A 17,473-nucleotide genomic window follows, 5' to 3' on the forward strand; every position below is an offset into this window, starting at 1 on the left:
TGTGGTGTGTGTGTGTGTGTGTGTGTGTGTGTGTGTGTGTGTGGTGTGGTGTGTGTGTGGTGTCTGTTTGTGGGGGCAGAAGGGAAAAAATTGTTGATATGTCCGGACAGGGGTAGGGGTGGGACAATAGCTTGAATGGCTCTGTGGGCCTGAGTCACCTGTGGCAGGGCTAACCCCCAGCCGTAGGGTATTTTTAACTTCTGTCCCACTCCCGTCTGGGCCTGGCTGTGACTCACGGACACTCCAGGAGAAGCTCCTTCCCTACTGCCGCTTCTGGCTCCAGTCTCCTTCCTGGTGTGTGTATGTGTGTGTGTTCTCTAATGGTGGCAAAAAGGAATGACAAGTCCAGACAGGGTGTGTGGGTGGGACAGCACACTACCTCCAGTCCACCCCGGGGGCCAGTGGACAGCCTCTGGCCAGCCAGTTCCACAAAAGAAGCTAAACAAATATGCCCCTTACTCTGAGGCGGTTAGCCCATTTGGGAGGAAGTGGTCTCTCTGGTAAATGGAGGGATGTGCGTTGCATGATTGACACTTTGGGTATGTTTGGCTGCTCCCAGCTTTATTTTCTGCCCTGAGGCTGGCATGAGGAAGGGTTGAACCCCGCTTACCTGCCCTCTCGTTCCCAACACCTTCATCTACCCTCCTCAGCCTTGCCTGGCACCAAGCTGCCTGGGGCATTGTGTTGTAACATGACATAGTTGCTTGTAGCACCCAGCCTCAGGACCTTGGGGCATCAATAAGCACACATCTCCTCATAACAAACACATCCCCCTGCCTCCATGAGCCTCTCTCTGTCCACTGCTCCAGGAACTGCGGCCAAGCCACATCAGCCTCCCCTCAGCAAGTCTGGAGTGGGGACACTATGCCCACCCCTACTTTCTGAGACTGTATCTTCCTGTGTATCTCAAACTGACAGTATTGTAGTTCAGGCTAGCCCCCTGCTTCAGCTTCCTGAGTGCTGAGACAAGCATTTTGTCTGACAGTTCCCAGCAGTTCTTGCCCTCTCTTCTGTTGCAGAGTCAGGCACAGTGATGTGTCTGCAGTTGTTCTGTCAGGAGACATAGCCTTCCCTCCTTGGCCAGTAGGCGGGGGAGGGGGCAGTTGCCATCCAGTCAGCCAGCATGCAGCCCTGGATGAGTCAAGCTTCCCTAGCCTGCTGTGTTCACAAACCACAGGAGCAGTAATCCCTTGTCCCCATTTCACTACCAGGGACCTCGCCCCAAAGGATCGGAATGGTGCATCTGACCCTTTTGTCCGAGTGCACTACAATGGCCGGACCCGGGAGACCTCGGTGAGGAAGCTAGGGGTGGATGCTAACTGAAGGGGGTGGAGTGGGGACATGGGAACTCTGGAACAGCTTTCCAAACTAGATTTTCTTAGCTCTGTGAACATCATGATGAAGGTGGCAGCCTGTCCAGTGGTGTGTCTGCAGCTAGACTCTCCGTGAAGTCTCTGATTTGTTGTGTGGCCTTAGACAGTCCATGTCCACTCTAGACCTCAGTTTCCCCCTTGGTGGAGTGTGTGGTGTCTTATGAAATAGTTCTTCAATACAGGGGATTGAATCCTAGACTCATATGCTAGTCAGGGGCTCTGCCACTGAGCCACACCCTAACCCCTCACTGGGGGATTCTAGGCAGGGACTCTGCCACTGATCCACACCCCAGCCCCTCACTGGGGATTCTAGGCAGGGGCTCTACCACTGAGCCACACCTTCAGCCCCTCACTGGGGAATTCTAGGCAAGGGCTCTACCACTGAGCCACACTCCAGCCCCTCACTGGGGGATTCTAGGCAAGGGCTCTACCACTGAGCCACACCCCAGCCCCTCACTGGGGGATTCTAGGGCTCCACCACTGAGCCACAACCCCAGCCCTATCCGAATATTTATTTGTAGGCAGGTTGTCTTAGTTGCAAACTTTACCCACTCAAAAATTGGTCTCACATTAGCAGTGAGGACTGGGGCATCACCTGGAATTGCTATTTTCCTTACTCATAAGTTTAAGGCATTCATTTTTATTTTTGAAGCAAGAGTGTCACCAAGTTGCCCAGGCTGGCCTTGGGCTTTGGGTCTTTTCCTCCTGAGTAGCTGGAGTGACTGACAGGCTTGCTCCAGCACTCCTGGATGGTCCTGGAAGCATTTACCAGCACAGAGCCAGGGGAGGTGTGGGGGGCAGCGCTACCCTGCTCTGTGTGGCTCTGTGAACTGAGTCCATTGTCCCTTTTGGAGCAGGTGGTGAAGAAATCCTGTTTTCCACGCTGGAACGAGACATTTGAATTTGATCTGGAGGAGGGATCTGCAGAAGCGCTGTCCGTGGAGGCCTGGGACTGGGATCTTGTTAGCAGGAATGACTTTCTGGGCAAAGTAAGCACCACCCCACCCCCACTTGCCCAGGCCACACTCCCACCTGCCCAAGCTACACCCCTACCTTCCCAGGCTACACCCCTACCTGCCCAGTGCCTTATCCCCCAACTTGCCCAGGCCACAGCCCAACCTGCCCAAACTATACCCCCCACTTACCCAGGCTATACCCCCACCTGCCCAGGCTATACCCCAACCTGCCCAAACTATACCCCCCACTTGCCCAGGACACACCCTACCTGCCCAGGCTATATACCCCCACCTGGTCAGGCTATACCCCTACCTGTCCACGCTATACAGCCCTACCTGCCAAGGCTATACCCTCCACTTTCCCAGGCTACACCCCTCCTAATTGTCCAGCTTACACCTCCCACTTGCCCAGGACACACACCCCCACCTGACCAGGCTACACCCTCACCTGCCCTGGCTATAACCCCACCTGGCCAGGCTACACCCCAACCTGAAACATTGGGTGTCCATTCCTGCTATCCCACCTGCTGTCTCAGGCTGTAAACTTGTGATTCCTCCCAGCTGGCAGCTTTGGGACCCTTTCAAGGTGCCCCTCTGCCCTAGAAGAACAATACTTGAAACCAGGTCTACTGAGGCAAGCCTGCTGTCCCAGGCATTGGAGAGGCTGAGACAAGTCCTTCACTTTAAGACCCACCTGATCTCCAGAGTGAATTCAAGGCCAGACCTTGTCTCAAAATAAAAGTCATTCAGGCATAGCAGCACTCCCAGCACTTGGGATTCTGAGGCAGGAGAATTGCTGCAAATTTGAAGCTACCCTGGGCTGCATAGTGGGATGCTATATGGAAAAAAAATGAAATGACAAGCCAATCTTAGTGGCCCATATCTGCAATTCCAGCACTTGGGTGGTGGGGGTTAGTTAGTAGTTTTTTGTTGTTGTTGTTTTTGGTTTTTGGTTTTTTTGACCCTATCTAAATGGAAGAAAGAAAAAAAGAAAGGAAGAAAGGAGCCACGTGTGGTGGTACACTCCTTTAATCACAGCACTTGGGAAGCAGAGGTGGGCAGATCTCTGAGTTCAAGACCAGCCTGGTCTACAGAGTGAATTCTAGGACAGCCAGGACTACACAAAGAAACTTGTCTTGAAAAACAAAAAACTAACCAAAACCAAAAGTAGATCTTCCCTCTTTAAATTAAGCAGAAATCACTCACAGATGTACCCTCTATTTTTGGGTTTTTCTTAATTCCAGATGTAGTCAAGCTGACAACCAAGAAAAGCCATCACAACAGTTACTGTTGACTGATGGCATGCCTTAGTGTTAGAGCCCCTGCCTAGAATCCCCAGTGAGGGGCTGGGGTGTGGCTCAGTGGTAGAGCCCCTGCCTAGAACCCCCCAGTGAGGGGCTGGGGTGTGGCTCAGGGGTAGAGCACTTGTCTAACATCTGTGAGGCCTTGGGTTCTATCCCCAGTTTCAGAAAAAGAAAAGAAAAAAGATCAGTACTTGGCCAGGGACCTGAGTGTTCCAGCCCCGATTTGCCCTTTCCGCAGGTGGTGGTCAATATCCAGAGACTGTGTTCAGCTCAGCAGGAAGAAGGCTGGTTCCGACTGCAGCCTGACCAGTCCAAAAGCCGTCGAGGCGAGTGAGTGCTACTCTGAGCCTTGGAGCATGTGCTGAGACAGAGTGCCTACAATTGGTTGATTGGTCAGGGACCAAGAGTACTTAGCTCCTTTCCTTCAGCCTGTGCCCACTATGGCAGCACCTTTCTCATCCAGGTGGGACCTTCCTGCTCTGCTTTTATACAGCCCTGTCTTCTGAGCTAAGTTAGGCATGTGTCTCCTGCTTTGGATGTCCAGGCACTTTCTATAGTAAGTTCTCAGACCTGTTTCCTTTAAAGGGCTTTCTTGCAGATCTCTAGTCCCTAGAGGGAGTGTCTCAGAGCCATGACTCTGAACCCTCATTCCCTAAGAGTCTCCAAAAATAGAGTTGCCATATGAAATGCAAGGCAGAGTCGGGGATATACCAGTTGTAGAGTGCCTGCCCTGTAGGCACAAGGTTATAGGTTTGACTTCCAGGACCACAAAGATAAAAAATAAACACCAGAACACCTTGTGCTGTCAAGATGGCTGAGCAGTGATCCTCTGACCTCCAAACATGCATTGTGGCATACATATGCAAGTCTGCACACAAATGGGATGCCTTGAGACAAGCAGAGTGACATACATTTGTAACCCAGTGTTAGAGTTGGAGGACAGCTGGGCTGATAGAGCAAGGACCCTATCTCAAAACTAAATTTCAGATAATTCTTTTGAGAGAGGGTCTCATGTGGCCCAGGCTGTCCTTCCCCATGCTGGGATTATGTGCCACACTGGGGATCTAACCCAAGGATGTATGATGCTAGACAAGAAAGAACTCTGCTCCTGAGCTCCATCCAAACCTTGGTGTTTTTTTGTTTTGTTTTGTTTTGTTTTTTAATGTAAGAATGCAAGCCATTGTCAGGTCTGGTGGCACACACCTTTAATCCCAGCACTCAGGAGCCAGAGGCAGGCAGATCTCTGTGAATTTGAGGCTGCCTGGTCTCTAAAGCAAACTCAGAACAGCCAGGGCTACACAGAGAAACCTTGTCTCAAAAAAACAAAAGAAAGAATAAGAATGCAAGCCACTAACCCCAAGCACTAGGAGGGACAGAGTTAGGCAAATCTCTGTGAATCTGAAGCCAGCCGGGTCTACAGGTTTCAGGACAGCCAGAGCTACATAGTGAGACCCTGTCCAGGGGCCGGGGGGGGGGGGGGGGAGGAGAGAGAAAAAAAGATGAAAAAATGCAAGCAAGGTGAGGTGGTTCACACTTGAAATGGAAGCACTTAGGAAGCTGAGGCAGGAGAATTTAGAGTTCCAGGCTAGCCTGTATCTATAAGGTGTGACCTTGTCTCAAAGAAGAAAGAAGATCAGGCAGTGTTCAAGCCATACCTACTAAAAATTCACTAATTTCACTTGGTGTCTTGTGTTTTTAATCTGCTTGATCTGGTGGCCACATCTAGAACATACTTTGGCTTGTTTTTGTCTTGCTCACATCTCTTGGCTGACTCAGCTTTGGATCCCTGAAGGTCCCGTACCCCTCATCTATCCCGATCTCGGCATGGGCAGATGTGTACAGCCCAAGGCATTTGCCTAGAAGCCGTCTAAGGCAGTCTTGATGGCTGCAGTGCATGGGGCACGTGCTGTGCAGTGTGACTTGCTCAGGGTACCTTATGGGGAGGGTAGTGGGAGCCATGAAGAACATTAAGCCTTAGTCAGTGCCCTCTGCAAGAAGAGTCACAGTATGAGATCTTGGTGGTTAGACTTACTATGATGTGCTGCCTAACTTTCCTGAGTCTGAATCTCTCTAGTAGGTTAACCACTTGTGTCCTGGGTAAAGTGTACAGGTGATATGGTGGTGTTTAGGAGTTGATAGATTTGGAATATGATCTTGGTATACCCAAGTGGACTCCTGTGGTCCGTGGAGTCAGGAGGCATGAAAGAAGTAGGCTTTGAGGATGGATGGAAGTTCTTTGGGTAATAAGACACGGACACGGAAAAGCTGGGGGAAGGGGCCTGCGTGCAGCTGATGGACACAGGCGAAGAGAATGCATAGCTAATCTCAAAGGGAGAAAGCCTGAGCCTTCCTGAGTGGGTGTGGCCCAGGGAAACGAGATCCCTGGTGGAGAGATCACAGACTGCCCATTCCAGGGGCAACCTGGGCTCCTTGCAGTTGGAGGTGCGACTGCGGGATGACACCGTGCTGCCTTCTGTCTGCTACCAGCCTCTGGTCCAACTGCTGTGCAGGGAGGTGAAGCCGGGCAACCAGGTGAGGAGGCCCTGAGGGAAACTGAGAGCTTTAGTTGTCCTAAACCCATTCTGTGGAACAACAGACTGACTCCTGGGGCTGGGACGGCACTGACCAATATCCAGAGAACCCTGCCCTATCCCCAGATAACCTTCCCACAAAGCTCTGGGGTTCCCTGGTAAATTTGAACCCCATCTTTCTGCTGCTTTCTGCAGGGCCCAGGGCACCTGATTCCTCTCATCGAGGAAACAACCAGTGCCGAGTGTCGCCAGGAAGTGGCCACCACCCTGCTCAAGCTCTTCCTGGGGCAGGGGCTCGCCAAGGACTTTCTGGATCTGCTCTTCCGGCTGGAGCTGGGCCGAACCAGTGAGGCCTGAGAGGACTTGCCCCAGGCAGGGTGGAGGAGACCCTCTTTAGCACATTGACTGCCCCCTCCCTAAAAAGAACACGTAGAAGGGTGGGGCAGGTGGGAAGTGCTGAAAAGTCCATTTACTGAGGGACCACTTAGAGACCCCACCCAGTGGTCCTTTGTTCTCCTGCCTGCGGGGGTGTAGGGGGGAGCTGGGACTTGCCGAGGTCTATACCCACTAGAACTTGTGCTTGCAGGTGAGGCCAACACCCTCTTCCGGAGCAATTCTCTGGCCTCAAAATCCATGGAGTCTTTTCTGAAGGTGAGGTTGCACGGTCATTTTAGAATGAAGACCATCAGATCCACAGAGGGTAGTTCTGTTTGTGGCTAGGCCTCGTGAAAGCCAGAAATTTCCATCATCTATTTATTAATTCATCTATACATGCATTTATTCATGCATGCATGAAATACATGAGTCACTCTAATTGTGCATCTGGCCTGAAGCTGAATCAATGCTCCTGTCAGATGGTACACAGGATGGTTAACTAGTGTGGTTTATGGTTGCCTCCAGGTGGCAGGGATGCGCTATCTGCATGGCATCCTGGGCCCAGTCATTGACAGAGTGTTCGAGGAGAAGAAGTACGTGGAGCTGGACCCCAGCAAAGTGGAAGTTAAGGATGTAGGGTGAGGCTGGGTTATTCGCTGGGCGCATAATTGTGTGGAATCAGGCCCTGTGTGCAAGGGTTTATAGTCCCTTCTGTCTGGGTTCACCTGTCCTTTCTCTGTGTCTGACGTCCGAGGGGGCCCCTGCTGCCACGTTTTCACAAGTGCTGACCATGATCCCTCTGTTGGTTAATTCCTGCCCATACAGGTGCTCTGGGCTGCACCGCCCACAGACGGAGGCTGAGGTGTTGGAGCAGAGCGCACGGACGCTGCGTGCCCACGTGGTGGCGCTGCTGAGCGCAATATGCCGCTCAGTTCGAGCATGTCCAGTTGTGGTTCGCGCCACTTTCCGGCAATTGTTCCAGCGTGTGCAGGAGCGCTTCCCCAGCGCCCAGCACCAGGTGCGCCCCCTGTGCAGATCGGAAGGCCGAGAGAGAAAGGGAATCCTGCAGGATGTAGGCCTTGGAAGACAGACCAGTCTTATAGACCAGTCTCTACTCTCTGCACCCTTCCAGAATGTACCATTCATCGCTGTCACGAGCTTCCTGTGCTTGCGTTTCTTCTCTCCTGCCATCATGTCGCCCAAGCTCTTCCATCTGCGAGAGCGGCACGCAGATGCCCGCACCAGCCGCACGCTACTTCTACTGGCCAAGGTGTGGACCTGCAGACTGGAGTGGGAAGGCCAGTTAGGTTGCTCCGCCAGTGCTGCACCAATTGGCACTAGGAAGGCTTTGGGCCAGGCCACAGCATTCCCATGACCCCCTCTTGAGAGTCCCAAACATACATAAGGAGACAAATCCCAGAGCCTGTCTAGTGAACTGGTATCTTCCAACGCAGGTTTTATCCCCAGGCCTGCATATATCTGCCTGCACTACAGCAGTCTGATATTACTATGAAACTCGAAGGGCCAGCAAGATGGCTCAGTAGGTAAGGTGCTTGCTGCCAAGCCTGATGTCCTGAGTTCCATCCTTGGAGCTCACATGATGGAAGGAGAGAAGCAACTCCCACAAGTCTTCAACTGACTTCCACACATGCCCAAGCACTCCCAACAAAAGCACAATGATAATAAAATTAAGCAGATGTGCAGACAAAAGCAGAAAGGTTGGTTTCAACTTACCAGGTGCCCAAAGTCTCAAAATGCTGTGACCCAGTCATCCCTCGTCCCCACATAGGACCGTGGTAAGGCCTCTGCCGCCTTGGCTTCCACTGCTGCTGCTAGGTTGAGGTAGGCAGCCATGGAAGAACTGTTGTCTCTTCTCCACAAAGCTCTGTTGTTTTTGCTGTCACCCCTAGGTGGTTCAGAATGTAGGCAATATGGACACGCCGGTCTCCAGGGCCAAAGAGGCATGGATGGAACCACTACAGCCCACTGTGCGCCAGGGTGTGGTGCAGCTGAAGGACTTCATCGCCAAGCTCGTGGACATAGAAGAGAAGGAAGGCAAGGACTTCCCCGCAGCACTGTGCCCAAGGCCTGCTACAACTTTCTTACTTGGCCCTCCCTCCTGCCCTGCCCACCGAAACTAAGCCAATTCTCTCCTCCCACCCACCTTTTTGTTGGTCTGTTTTAGAACAGGTTCCATGTAACCCAAGGCTGGCCTCGAATGCACTTCCAAGGATAACCTTAAACCTCTTACCTCTACCTCCCAAGGGCTGAGATTACTGGCATGTGCCACCCCGCCGGGCCTTATGTGGTGCTGGGGATAGAACCCAGGGCCTTGTCCATGCTGTGCCAACCTCCCTGAATGTAGTTTCATCCCCAGCCCATTTTTACACATCCCTGCCCACTGCTAGTCACAGCATCCAGGTTGCCTTTGCTCCTCCCCCAGTTTAAAGCTACTCTAGTGGGTCTAAGCTCCTCCTCTAATCTCCCTGGCCACTTTGCTCCTAAAGCTCTCCTCCCACCGTTTTGCCTGCTTTCAGAGCTGGATCTGCAGCGGGCATTGAACTTGCAGGTGCAGCCTGTGAAGGAGGGCCCACTGTTCATCCACAGGACCAAAGGCAAAGGGCCGCTGGCGTCCTCCTCCTTCAAGAAACTCTACTTCTCCCTCACCACTGAAGCCCTTAGTTTCTCCAAGACATCCGGATCCAAGGTGGGTGAGGAGGGAGGCTGTCTAGGATGGTGCGTGGCCGGAATCCCAGCAAGTGGGGGTGGATGCAGAGAGCTTCAACTATGTAGGGAGTTCAAAGCAAGCTAACAACAAATAAGACTATAGCTTATTGGACAGAGTGCTTACAGGTACCGTGTTTTAGCGTACCGCCTACTTTGCAGTCTTCCTGGATACAAACCCTAAAAGCAGGTTTAGCCTCAACACCTGGGCCTTGGTCATCCACAGAAGGGGGTGTCTCCATGAAAGCCTGATGCTCAGCACCCCTCCCACTCCCGGGCATCAGGTGTCCTCCTCTCAGGGCCTTGGGGTTTGGTCACAGTCAACCCTGTGCTTGACTCTAGCTGGGATCCTGGGAATGGGAGCCGTGGGTTGTTCAGATCCCTCACTGGGAGTCCCAATGTCTCCTGTTGAAGGGGGTGTGGAGGGCAGAGAAGAAAGTAGATCACCCTGCCTTGTTGGGCCCATTCAGCCTCCTTTTTCTGGCTGCTCCAGAAAAGCGCCTTTATCAAGCTGGCCAGCATCCGGGCTGCGGAGAAGGTGGAGGAAAAAAGCTTCGGCAGCTCCCATGTCATGCAGGTCATCTATGCAGATGAGGCTGGCCGGGCCCAGACTGTCTACCTGCAGTGCAAGGTGCAGCCTGTGGAGGGAGCTCTGGGGAGGGGGCTGCAGGAGTGTGCTGCGTGCTGGATGTGGACTAAGTCTCTGGCTTCCCCTGTTGACCACATTAGGTTCTAGAGGCTGTGTGTGTATATTGTCCTGGGGGTCTCATGCCCATATAGACGGTCCATGTTTGCCTATGGGCCCCCATATGTAGGTATGTGGGTGGCTACATGGATAGACAGCCAGGTCCCTGTGGCTCAGAGCTTGCTGTTTCCTTTTCTGGTCTGGATTTTTTTTTTTTCCTAAAGATTTTCAGTGGTTAATATTTAAAATGTCAGGTGATATTCTGGGGAATGATTTGAGCAATGGAGCACACGCCTGGAGTCTCCTAATGAGGGCGCGGCTCAGAGGTAGAGCGTCTGCCTAGAATCCTCCATTGAGGGACTGCCGATTTGTGTCTTAGGTTTCTATGCTGTGATAAAGACTGTTACCAAGAGCAACTTGGGGAGGAAAGGGTTTACGTGCTTACAGCTTACAGTCGTCATCAGGGGAAGCCAGGCAGGATCCCAGGACAGGAACCTGGAGGCAGGAACTGCAGCAGAGCCCATAGAGAAATGCTGCTGTCCAAGCCGGGTGTTGGTGGCCCACGCCTTTAATCCCAGCACTCGGGAGGCAGAGGCAGGCAGATCTCTGTGAGTTCGAGACCAGCCTGGTCTACAAGAGCTAGTTCCAGGACAGCCTCCAAAGCCACAGAGAAACCCTGTCTCGAAAAACCAAAAAAAAAAAAAAAAAAAAAAGAAAGAAAAAGAAATGCTGCTGCCCTTGCTCCCGGGGTGGGGGGTGGGGTGGGGGGTGTGTGTGTGTCTGCTCCTCCTGCTTCCAGCGCATGGTTGGCTCCGCCCACAGTGGTTTGGGCCCAACCCCTTCACATCAGTCATCAGTTGAAAATGCCCCACAGGCTCCCTACAGGTTAATCTGACGGAGGCAGTTCCTCTTTTGACTTCCCTCTTGCCAGATTGCTCTAGTTTGGTGCCTGTGAGGGGCTAGGGAGGTGGCTCAAAAAAGGGTATCTGCCTACTACGGGGAAGAAGCAGCTGCCGAGCGCTGTCCCTGCAGTGTGTGAACGAGTTGAACCAGTGGCTGTCTGCACTGCGTAAAGTGAGCACCAACAACACTAGCCTCCTGGGATCCTACCACCCTGGCGTCTTCCGTGGGGACAAGTGGAGCTGCTGTCACCAGAAGGACAAGACAGGTGGGAGTGCTGCCCGGGTCCCTGCAGGTCACAGGGGGGAAGGGTTTCCTGAGACTTGCTGTGCCAGCCTGGCTGGGAAGCTGCCCAAGGGAAGGAAGGGAGCCCTGGAGATGCTCTGGGCACAGAAAGATCTGTGACCAGGTAGTTTGGTAAATGCCATGCAAACTGTGTGATACATGGGAGTGAGTTTATTGGCTATTCTGACAAAGCCTGAAAACTCATTAGTATCTCTAAAGATTTATAATTATTTTTAATAGAGATTTAGTTTATGTATAGATATGCACGTGTGTCTGTGTGAGTGCCACATGTGTGTGAGGGGGTCCCTGTAGAGGGTCAGAAGAGTTTGTTGGTCCCCTAGAACTGGAGTTATAGATGGTTGTGAGCCACCACGTGGGTGTTGGGAATCAAACCCTGATTTCTCTGGAAGAGCAGCCAGTGCTCTTGACTGTGGAGCCATTATCTTTCCAGCCCTCCTGAGTTGTGGTATTATAGTCATGTGACATGGTGTCCATTGATTCTGGAAATTTCAAGACCTTGCCCACTCACAGACTTGATGGAAAACTTGGACCCTCTGTCCTCAGGGCCTCAGCCCCTAGACCTGGCGTGGGAAAAGCCTTCCACCACGAATGCACTGACTGCACCTACTCTGCCCTGGCTTTACATTGATGGCTCTTTGTGGCCATTGAAGCTGTTCCCTCATTAAAGCTGACGTGGGGCTCACTGTGGTCCATGAGACAACCAGAGACCCCATTTTACTGGGAAGGACCTATGGCTTAGAGTGTGTGGCAGGCATATGGTGTGTGTGTGTGTGTGTGTGTGTGTGTGTGTGTGTGTGTCTACATATGGAACTCAGGTCTACATGCATGCTAGGTAAGCACTCTACCACCAAGTCACACCCAGCCTTCACTGGGGGATTCTAAGTGACAGCTCTACTGCTGAGTCACGCCCACCATCTACAAGTGAGGGTTACAGGAGGCAGGTAGTGGGCAAAGGTGGCAAGGCTGGGAAGTAGCAGGACCAGTTCATCCCAGTACAGGAAGCTCAGGCCCATCCTACCATGATCATGTAGTTCAGGGCAACCTCCAGACAGACCTTCCAGAAAGCCACCAGCTCCCCTGACCTGAATGCCGCAAAACATTCACACTCCACAGTATATACTCTGTGCTCTAGCAGTTGAAGCCAAGATGATCTACCACAACCAAAAGTGTGGCTAGTAACAGGCAGAACGAGGGCCATTTTACCACCCCTAGGGACCCCTTCATCAATCCTTCTCTCCCTCCCAGCCTCAATGCCCCTCTTTCTGTGCTACTGGGAAGATGGGCATAGCATTTCCCTTGTAACTCTGCCCTGTCTCTACCTCCAGATCTGGGCTGTGACAAGACCCACTCTCGGGTGACCCTGCAGGAATGGAATGACCCACTGGACCACGACCTCGAGGCTCAGCTCATCTACAGGCACCTGCTAGGTGTGGAGGCTGCACTTCGGTGAGGGGCCTCATGGAGGGGATGTGTGGGCTGGAGGGCTGCAACCGGATTGGACCTGAGGGTGGCTATGTAACTGCCCCTGTCTTTTGTTTCTGTTTTGCTTTGTTTGCCTTTGATTCTGTCTTTCTTTTTCTGCATGAGTGGGTGTGCACATGTGTGCAGAGGCCAAATGACAGCCTTAGGTGTCATTCCTCAAGTGCTGTCCACTTTCTTATGTTCTTTTTTTAATTTAAAAATTTTTTAAAGATTGTATTTAGTTATTATGTATACAGTCTTCTGCCTGCATGCCAGCAGAGAGCACCAGATTTCATTCAAGGTGGTTGTGAGCCACCATGTGGTGCTGGGAATTGAACTCAGGACCTCTGGAAGAACAGTCAGTGCTCTTAACCACTGAGCCATCTCTCCAGCCCTTAATTTAAATTTTTTAAAGATATACTTTTATCCAGGTATGGTGTGCACCCCTTTAATCCCAGCACTTGGGAGGCAGAGGCAGGAGGATTTCTATGAGTTGGAGGTCAACCTGGTCTACATGGCAAATTCTAGGCCAGCCAAGGCTTCACAGTGAGAACTTGTTTCAAACAAACAAAACACACTTTTATTTTCATGTATGTCTCTGGGTGTGCACATGTGTGCAGTGCCTGTGGAGGCCAGAGGAAGGCACCAGATACCCTGGAGCTGGAGTTTCAGGTGTTTGTGAGTCACCTCATAAGGGTGCTGGGACTACAACCTGGCCCTCTGCAAGAGAAGTACAGTTTATAACCACCGAGACGTCCCTCCTGTGTTTGTATTGTTGTGAGACTTCTCTGAATAGTCTTGAGCTCACTGCTTAGACAAAATTGCCTCCCCAGCTCTGGGATTACAAGCATGCACTATGGTGCCTGGCTCTTTTACATGGATCAAACTATGGTTACCCAGAGAGCTATCTCCCTGGTCCTTAGGATGGCTTTGAACTTGTGATCCTCCTGTCTCAGTCTCTGAAGTAGCTGAAGTGACAGGCCTGCATGATCCTTTATTACTGTTTTGTGCGTATATAATGGGTACATGGGGACGGGTGCTTCTACATCGTACACAGGGAGTTAGGACAACTTTGCCGAGTCAGTTCTCTCCTTATGTGACCTCAGGGATTGACTTGTACAGCAAGCTCCTTTTGTACCAGGCTTTTTCTTTTGGGCCACCATTAGTTTTGGATGCTCTACCTAGCTTAGGCATGTTTCTGGTTAGCTCTTTTGACTTAAAATAATGTTTCTCTTTGTCTATCTTTTGCCTTGGGGCTTGTTGCCTTTTTTACTTCTGTGTATCTTATATACACTGCTTCTCTATGGCTGGCGTCTTGTCCTAGGCGTCTCTCTTGTTGTCCCCTCCTCTTTCTCTCATTCTTCCCTTTTCTTTCCCAGTCTAGATTTCTCTTCCTATTTACTCTTTCTCCCTGCCAGCCCCACTTATCCTTTCTCTGCCTAACTATTGGCCGTTCAGCTCTTTATTAGACCAATCAGGTGCCTTAGGCAGGTGAGGTAAAACAGATGCAATACATCCTTACATCATGAAACACAAGTGCAGCATAAACAAAAGTGGCAACACACCTTTACACAGTTAAAGTCATCTTCTCCAGCATAAACAATGTAACACACCTTTACACAGTTAAAGTCATCTTCTCCAGCATAAACAAATGTAACACACCTTTACACAGTTAAAGTCGTCTTCTCCAGCATAAACAAATGTAACACACCTTTACACAGTTAAAGTCATCTTCTCCAGCATAAACAAATGTAACACATCTTTGCCTAGTTAAAATAATGTTCCATAATATCCTTTACTTACTGGGGCTAGAGAGATGGCTCAGAGGTTAAGAGCACCGACTGCTCTTCCAGAGGTCCTGAGTTCAATTCCCAGCAACCACATGGTGGCTCACAACCATCCATTATGAGATCTGGTGCCCTCTTCTGGTGTGCAGATAGATATACATGGAAGCAGAATTTTGTATACATAATAAATAAATAAGCCGAGCTATCTTGCTGGCCCTGCATTGCTGCATCACGAGGTCATCTCCTATTAGGGTGCTAGGGGTCATGGCCACACTGCTTCCTGTGCTAATTTGACCCCCATCTCCGCATTCGTCCAGCCTTCTGGAGATGGCATCAGAACATTGGCTTTGCCCTCAGCTAATGTCTTGCTAATTAAGGTTTTTAGACTTGACTAGGCCCTTAGAAAATGCCAGGCATGTTATGCATGCTCTTGCTTTTTTTTTTTTTTTTCCTTTGTTTTTGTTTTCCGGGACAGGGTTTCTCTGTGTAGACCTGGCTGTCCTGGAACCAGCTCTGTAGACCAGTCTGGCCTCCAACTCAGAGATCCACCTGCCTCTGGGTGTGCACCACCATGGCCAGGCTCCATGATGCTTTCTAAAACAATTTAGCAAAACAGGAAGTGTGGGCCCCCTCAGCTCTGAACAACTGGGTGGGGCAGGCTGGAGGATACTCCAAGGCCATCTTGGCTCCCTAGAGCCTTCTCCTGGGCCACACAAAAGGAACTGCATGACTGCATCACACAGCATTCTGGACCCCAGGCAGGAAATTAAAAGGTCCTTCTTGGTACTCGGTGATCTTCCAGGGTTTTGGTCTTCCCTCCAAAACCTGGCCAGGAGAGATGACTCAGCAGTTAAGAGCTGATGACTCACAACTGTTTCTCCAGTTCCAGGAGGTGTGGCCTGGCCTCTGTGGGTTCCCAGCACACATGTGGCACACAGATATGTACATGCATACAGACACTTACATGCATAAAATAAGTTTTTGAGATTTTTTTTAAAAACTGGGCATGATGGTGCATGACTTTAATCCCAGCATTTGGGAGGCAAAGGCAGTTTAAGGCTGGCCTGGTTCTTCAGAGCCAGTTACAAGACAGCCAAAGCTACACAATGAAACCCCATCTCAAAAAATAAAAACAAAAACAAACGAAAAAGCCCTGAGCTGGGCACAGTGCTCGTACTATAATCCCAGTATCCCAGAGGGGAAAGCAGGAGGGTGAGAGTTCTAGGTTTTTCTCTGTTGTATAGTGAATTTAAGACCAGCCTGGGCCACATAAGACTTTGTCTCAAACCAAAACAGCTAAGTGTGGTTGGTGGCTTATGCTTTTAACCCCAGAACTCAAAAGATAGAGGACATATAAGCATGGTCTGCATAGTGAGACCCCATAGCAAAAGAACCCCACAAAAACAAGAACAATACAAAAAAAGAAACATCAAAATGCCAAGGCAGTGTAGCACAGAATGAGTGTCCAGCCCAAGTAAGACTGGGTTCCGCCTTTGCGGCTCTGCCCCGAATCCCTCCCATAGCCTGCTGGCAGGGCAGAACTTCAGGGCCCAGCTGACTGATTTCCCATAGGCCCTGCAACACCAGAGGGACATGGTTTTGCTTGGTTTGCCACTGACCTTCTGTCCAGGCATGGTTCTCACACCTGTACCCCTAGCACGAGGGAGGCTGAGGCAGGAGGATTGCAATTTCAAGGTCGGCTTGGCAGTATGGTGAGAACAGCGTTGAAAGTGGGGGAGTGGGGTGGGGGACTTTGGTGTTGGAAGGGTGGGCTACACAGGATGAAGGCTGGAAGGGGGAAAGTGGACTGAAAGCATCTGTCTGGATCCCGAGCACCACCTCCAGGTCAGGGAGCCCACGTGACATCTCTAGCCTTCCCAGCAAGGTAGGTATGGCTGCTGGCCCTCATTCTGCCTTCCTCGGCAGGGAGAAGCACCGGCTACTGAGTGGGGAAACGGAAGCAGATATCTCACCCACAGGCAGTGGTGGAGGTAGGTCCCTCCTGTCTGGGACTCGGGTTTGGTGGCCTCCAGGGACGCATGGGTGGAGGCTGTCAGGTCCTTGAAGCCATACCTGCCCTCCCTGCAATGTTTCTGCATCTACCTCCAGAGGACACACTGGCCCAGCTGCTTTGTGTGCTGCAAAACCTCCAAGAAGCCCACAGCTCTATCCTGGCTGGCCCGCCGTCCAGAGAGCCCCATCACCTTCTAGAGCTACAGACGTGACCTGTACACAGGGCCCCTGACAGGTGTTTGGAGATCCCTGACATGCTGTCACAGTCATCCTTTCTGGGGAGGGCCATGGCCCAACATGGTCTTCTCTGTGTCTATGGGGGACAATGGTAGCTCCTGTTTCTTTGGGAGACCTGACTGCTCCTGTGGTCTCCACAGCCCAGATTCTTCACCCAGGCCAGACCCAACCCTGGGAAGCGTGGAACCAGGAGACCAGGTTGCCCACCTTGCACTGCCTCCCTGCCGGCCACCATATCAGCCCTGCCACTATCTGACCCCTCTGTGTTGGGTGTCTTGGTGCTCTGCTGTCATTAATAAACCTGCCGTGACTGCTGAGGCTCTGAGAAAGAGTGAATCCAGGGGACCCTTGATGGGGCTGGGGTTTGACCAAGGACTAGGGCCACCAGCATGTCCTCTCTGCAGTGCCTTCCCTTGTTAGTTGTTTAAACTCCCAACTGCAGCCCCAGTACTGCTCCCCACACTCCTCCATCCTATAAGCTTGGAGCCTGATGACTCTTTCCAGCTGGAAGCAGCCACCGCACAGAGCCCCTGTGCTTGGGTGTCCTTCCAGACCACACAGCAGAGCAGAGCTGGGTCACAGTGTCCCTGTCCATCTTCTAAGGGATAGCAGGTCACATTGCCTGTGACTCTGCTCAGGATTGGAGAGGGGTGTGGGACTGTGATGGGAAGTTGATTGGGAGTGGGGTGAGTAGGACGTGAGTGGGTAGCCCTCCTGTCACGTCCTTCCTTTCCTCAGGACACCCAGGCCACATGTTGTGTTTCCATGGCTGAAGCTTTCGGGTGTAGCGTGGGCAGGGCCTTCAGGCTTTTGAAGAAAGA

The 17,473-nt window shown here is 51.5% G+C and overlaps 1 protein-coding gene and 1 non-coding gene across 2 annotated transcripts; one reads left to right on the forward strand and one right to left on the reverse strand.

The window, feature by feature from the left end:
• The first annotated feature begins 98 nt into the window (after positions 1-98).
• Positions 99-16,970, forward strand: Rasa4b (RAS p21 protein activator 4B). The gene is made up of 17 exons (XM_035444188.1): positions 99-112; positions 1,020-1,293; positions 2,231-2,362; positions 3,872-3,963; positions 6,048-6,165; positions 6,360-6,510; positions 6,751-6,815; positions 7,065-7,177; positions 7,365-7,557; positions 7,672-7,809; positions 8,450-8,594; positions 9,077-9,246; positions 9,757-9,894; positions 10,981-11,116; positions 12,480-12,600; positions 16,329-16,393; positions 16,512-16,970. The coding sequence occupies exons 1-17, from the start codon at positions 99-101 to the stop codon at positions 16,625-16,627; spliced, it is 2,181 nt and encodes a 726-aa protein (XP_035300079.1). The 3' UTR covers positions 16,628-16,970.
• LOC113835703 lies at positions 1,892-2,007 on the reverse strand. Its single transcript, XR_003485386.1, has one exon. It is a non-coding gene; the product is annotated as a U12 minor spliceosomal RNA (small nuclear RNA).
• Positions 16,971-17,473: the final 503 nt, after the last annotated feature.

This window comes from Cricetulus griseus, chromosome 4 (assembly GCF_003668045.3).
Source record: "Cricetulus griseus strain 17A/GY chromosome 4, alternate assembly CriGri-PICRH-1.0, whole genome shotgun sequence".
NCBI classification, from domain to species: Eukaryota; Metazoa; Chordata; class Mammalia; order Rodentia; family Cricetidae; genus Cricetulus; species Cricetulus griseus.

What these genes read in the sequence shown, in the direction of transcription:
- Rasa4b (XM_035444188.1), top strand. An exon ending in AGGTGAAGCCGGGCAACCAG is followed by an intron (nt 6,166 to 6,359) that starts GTGAGGAGGCCC and finishes TGCTTTCTGCAG; the next exon opens with GGCCCAGGGCACCTGATTCC. An exon ending in TCCCCAGCGCCCAGCACCAG is followed by an intron (nt 7,558 to 7,671) that starts GTGCGCCCCCTG and finishes GCACCCTTCCAG; the next exon opens with AATGTACCATTCATCGCTGT.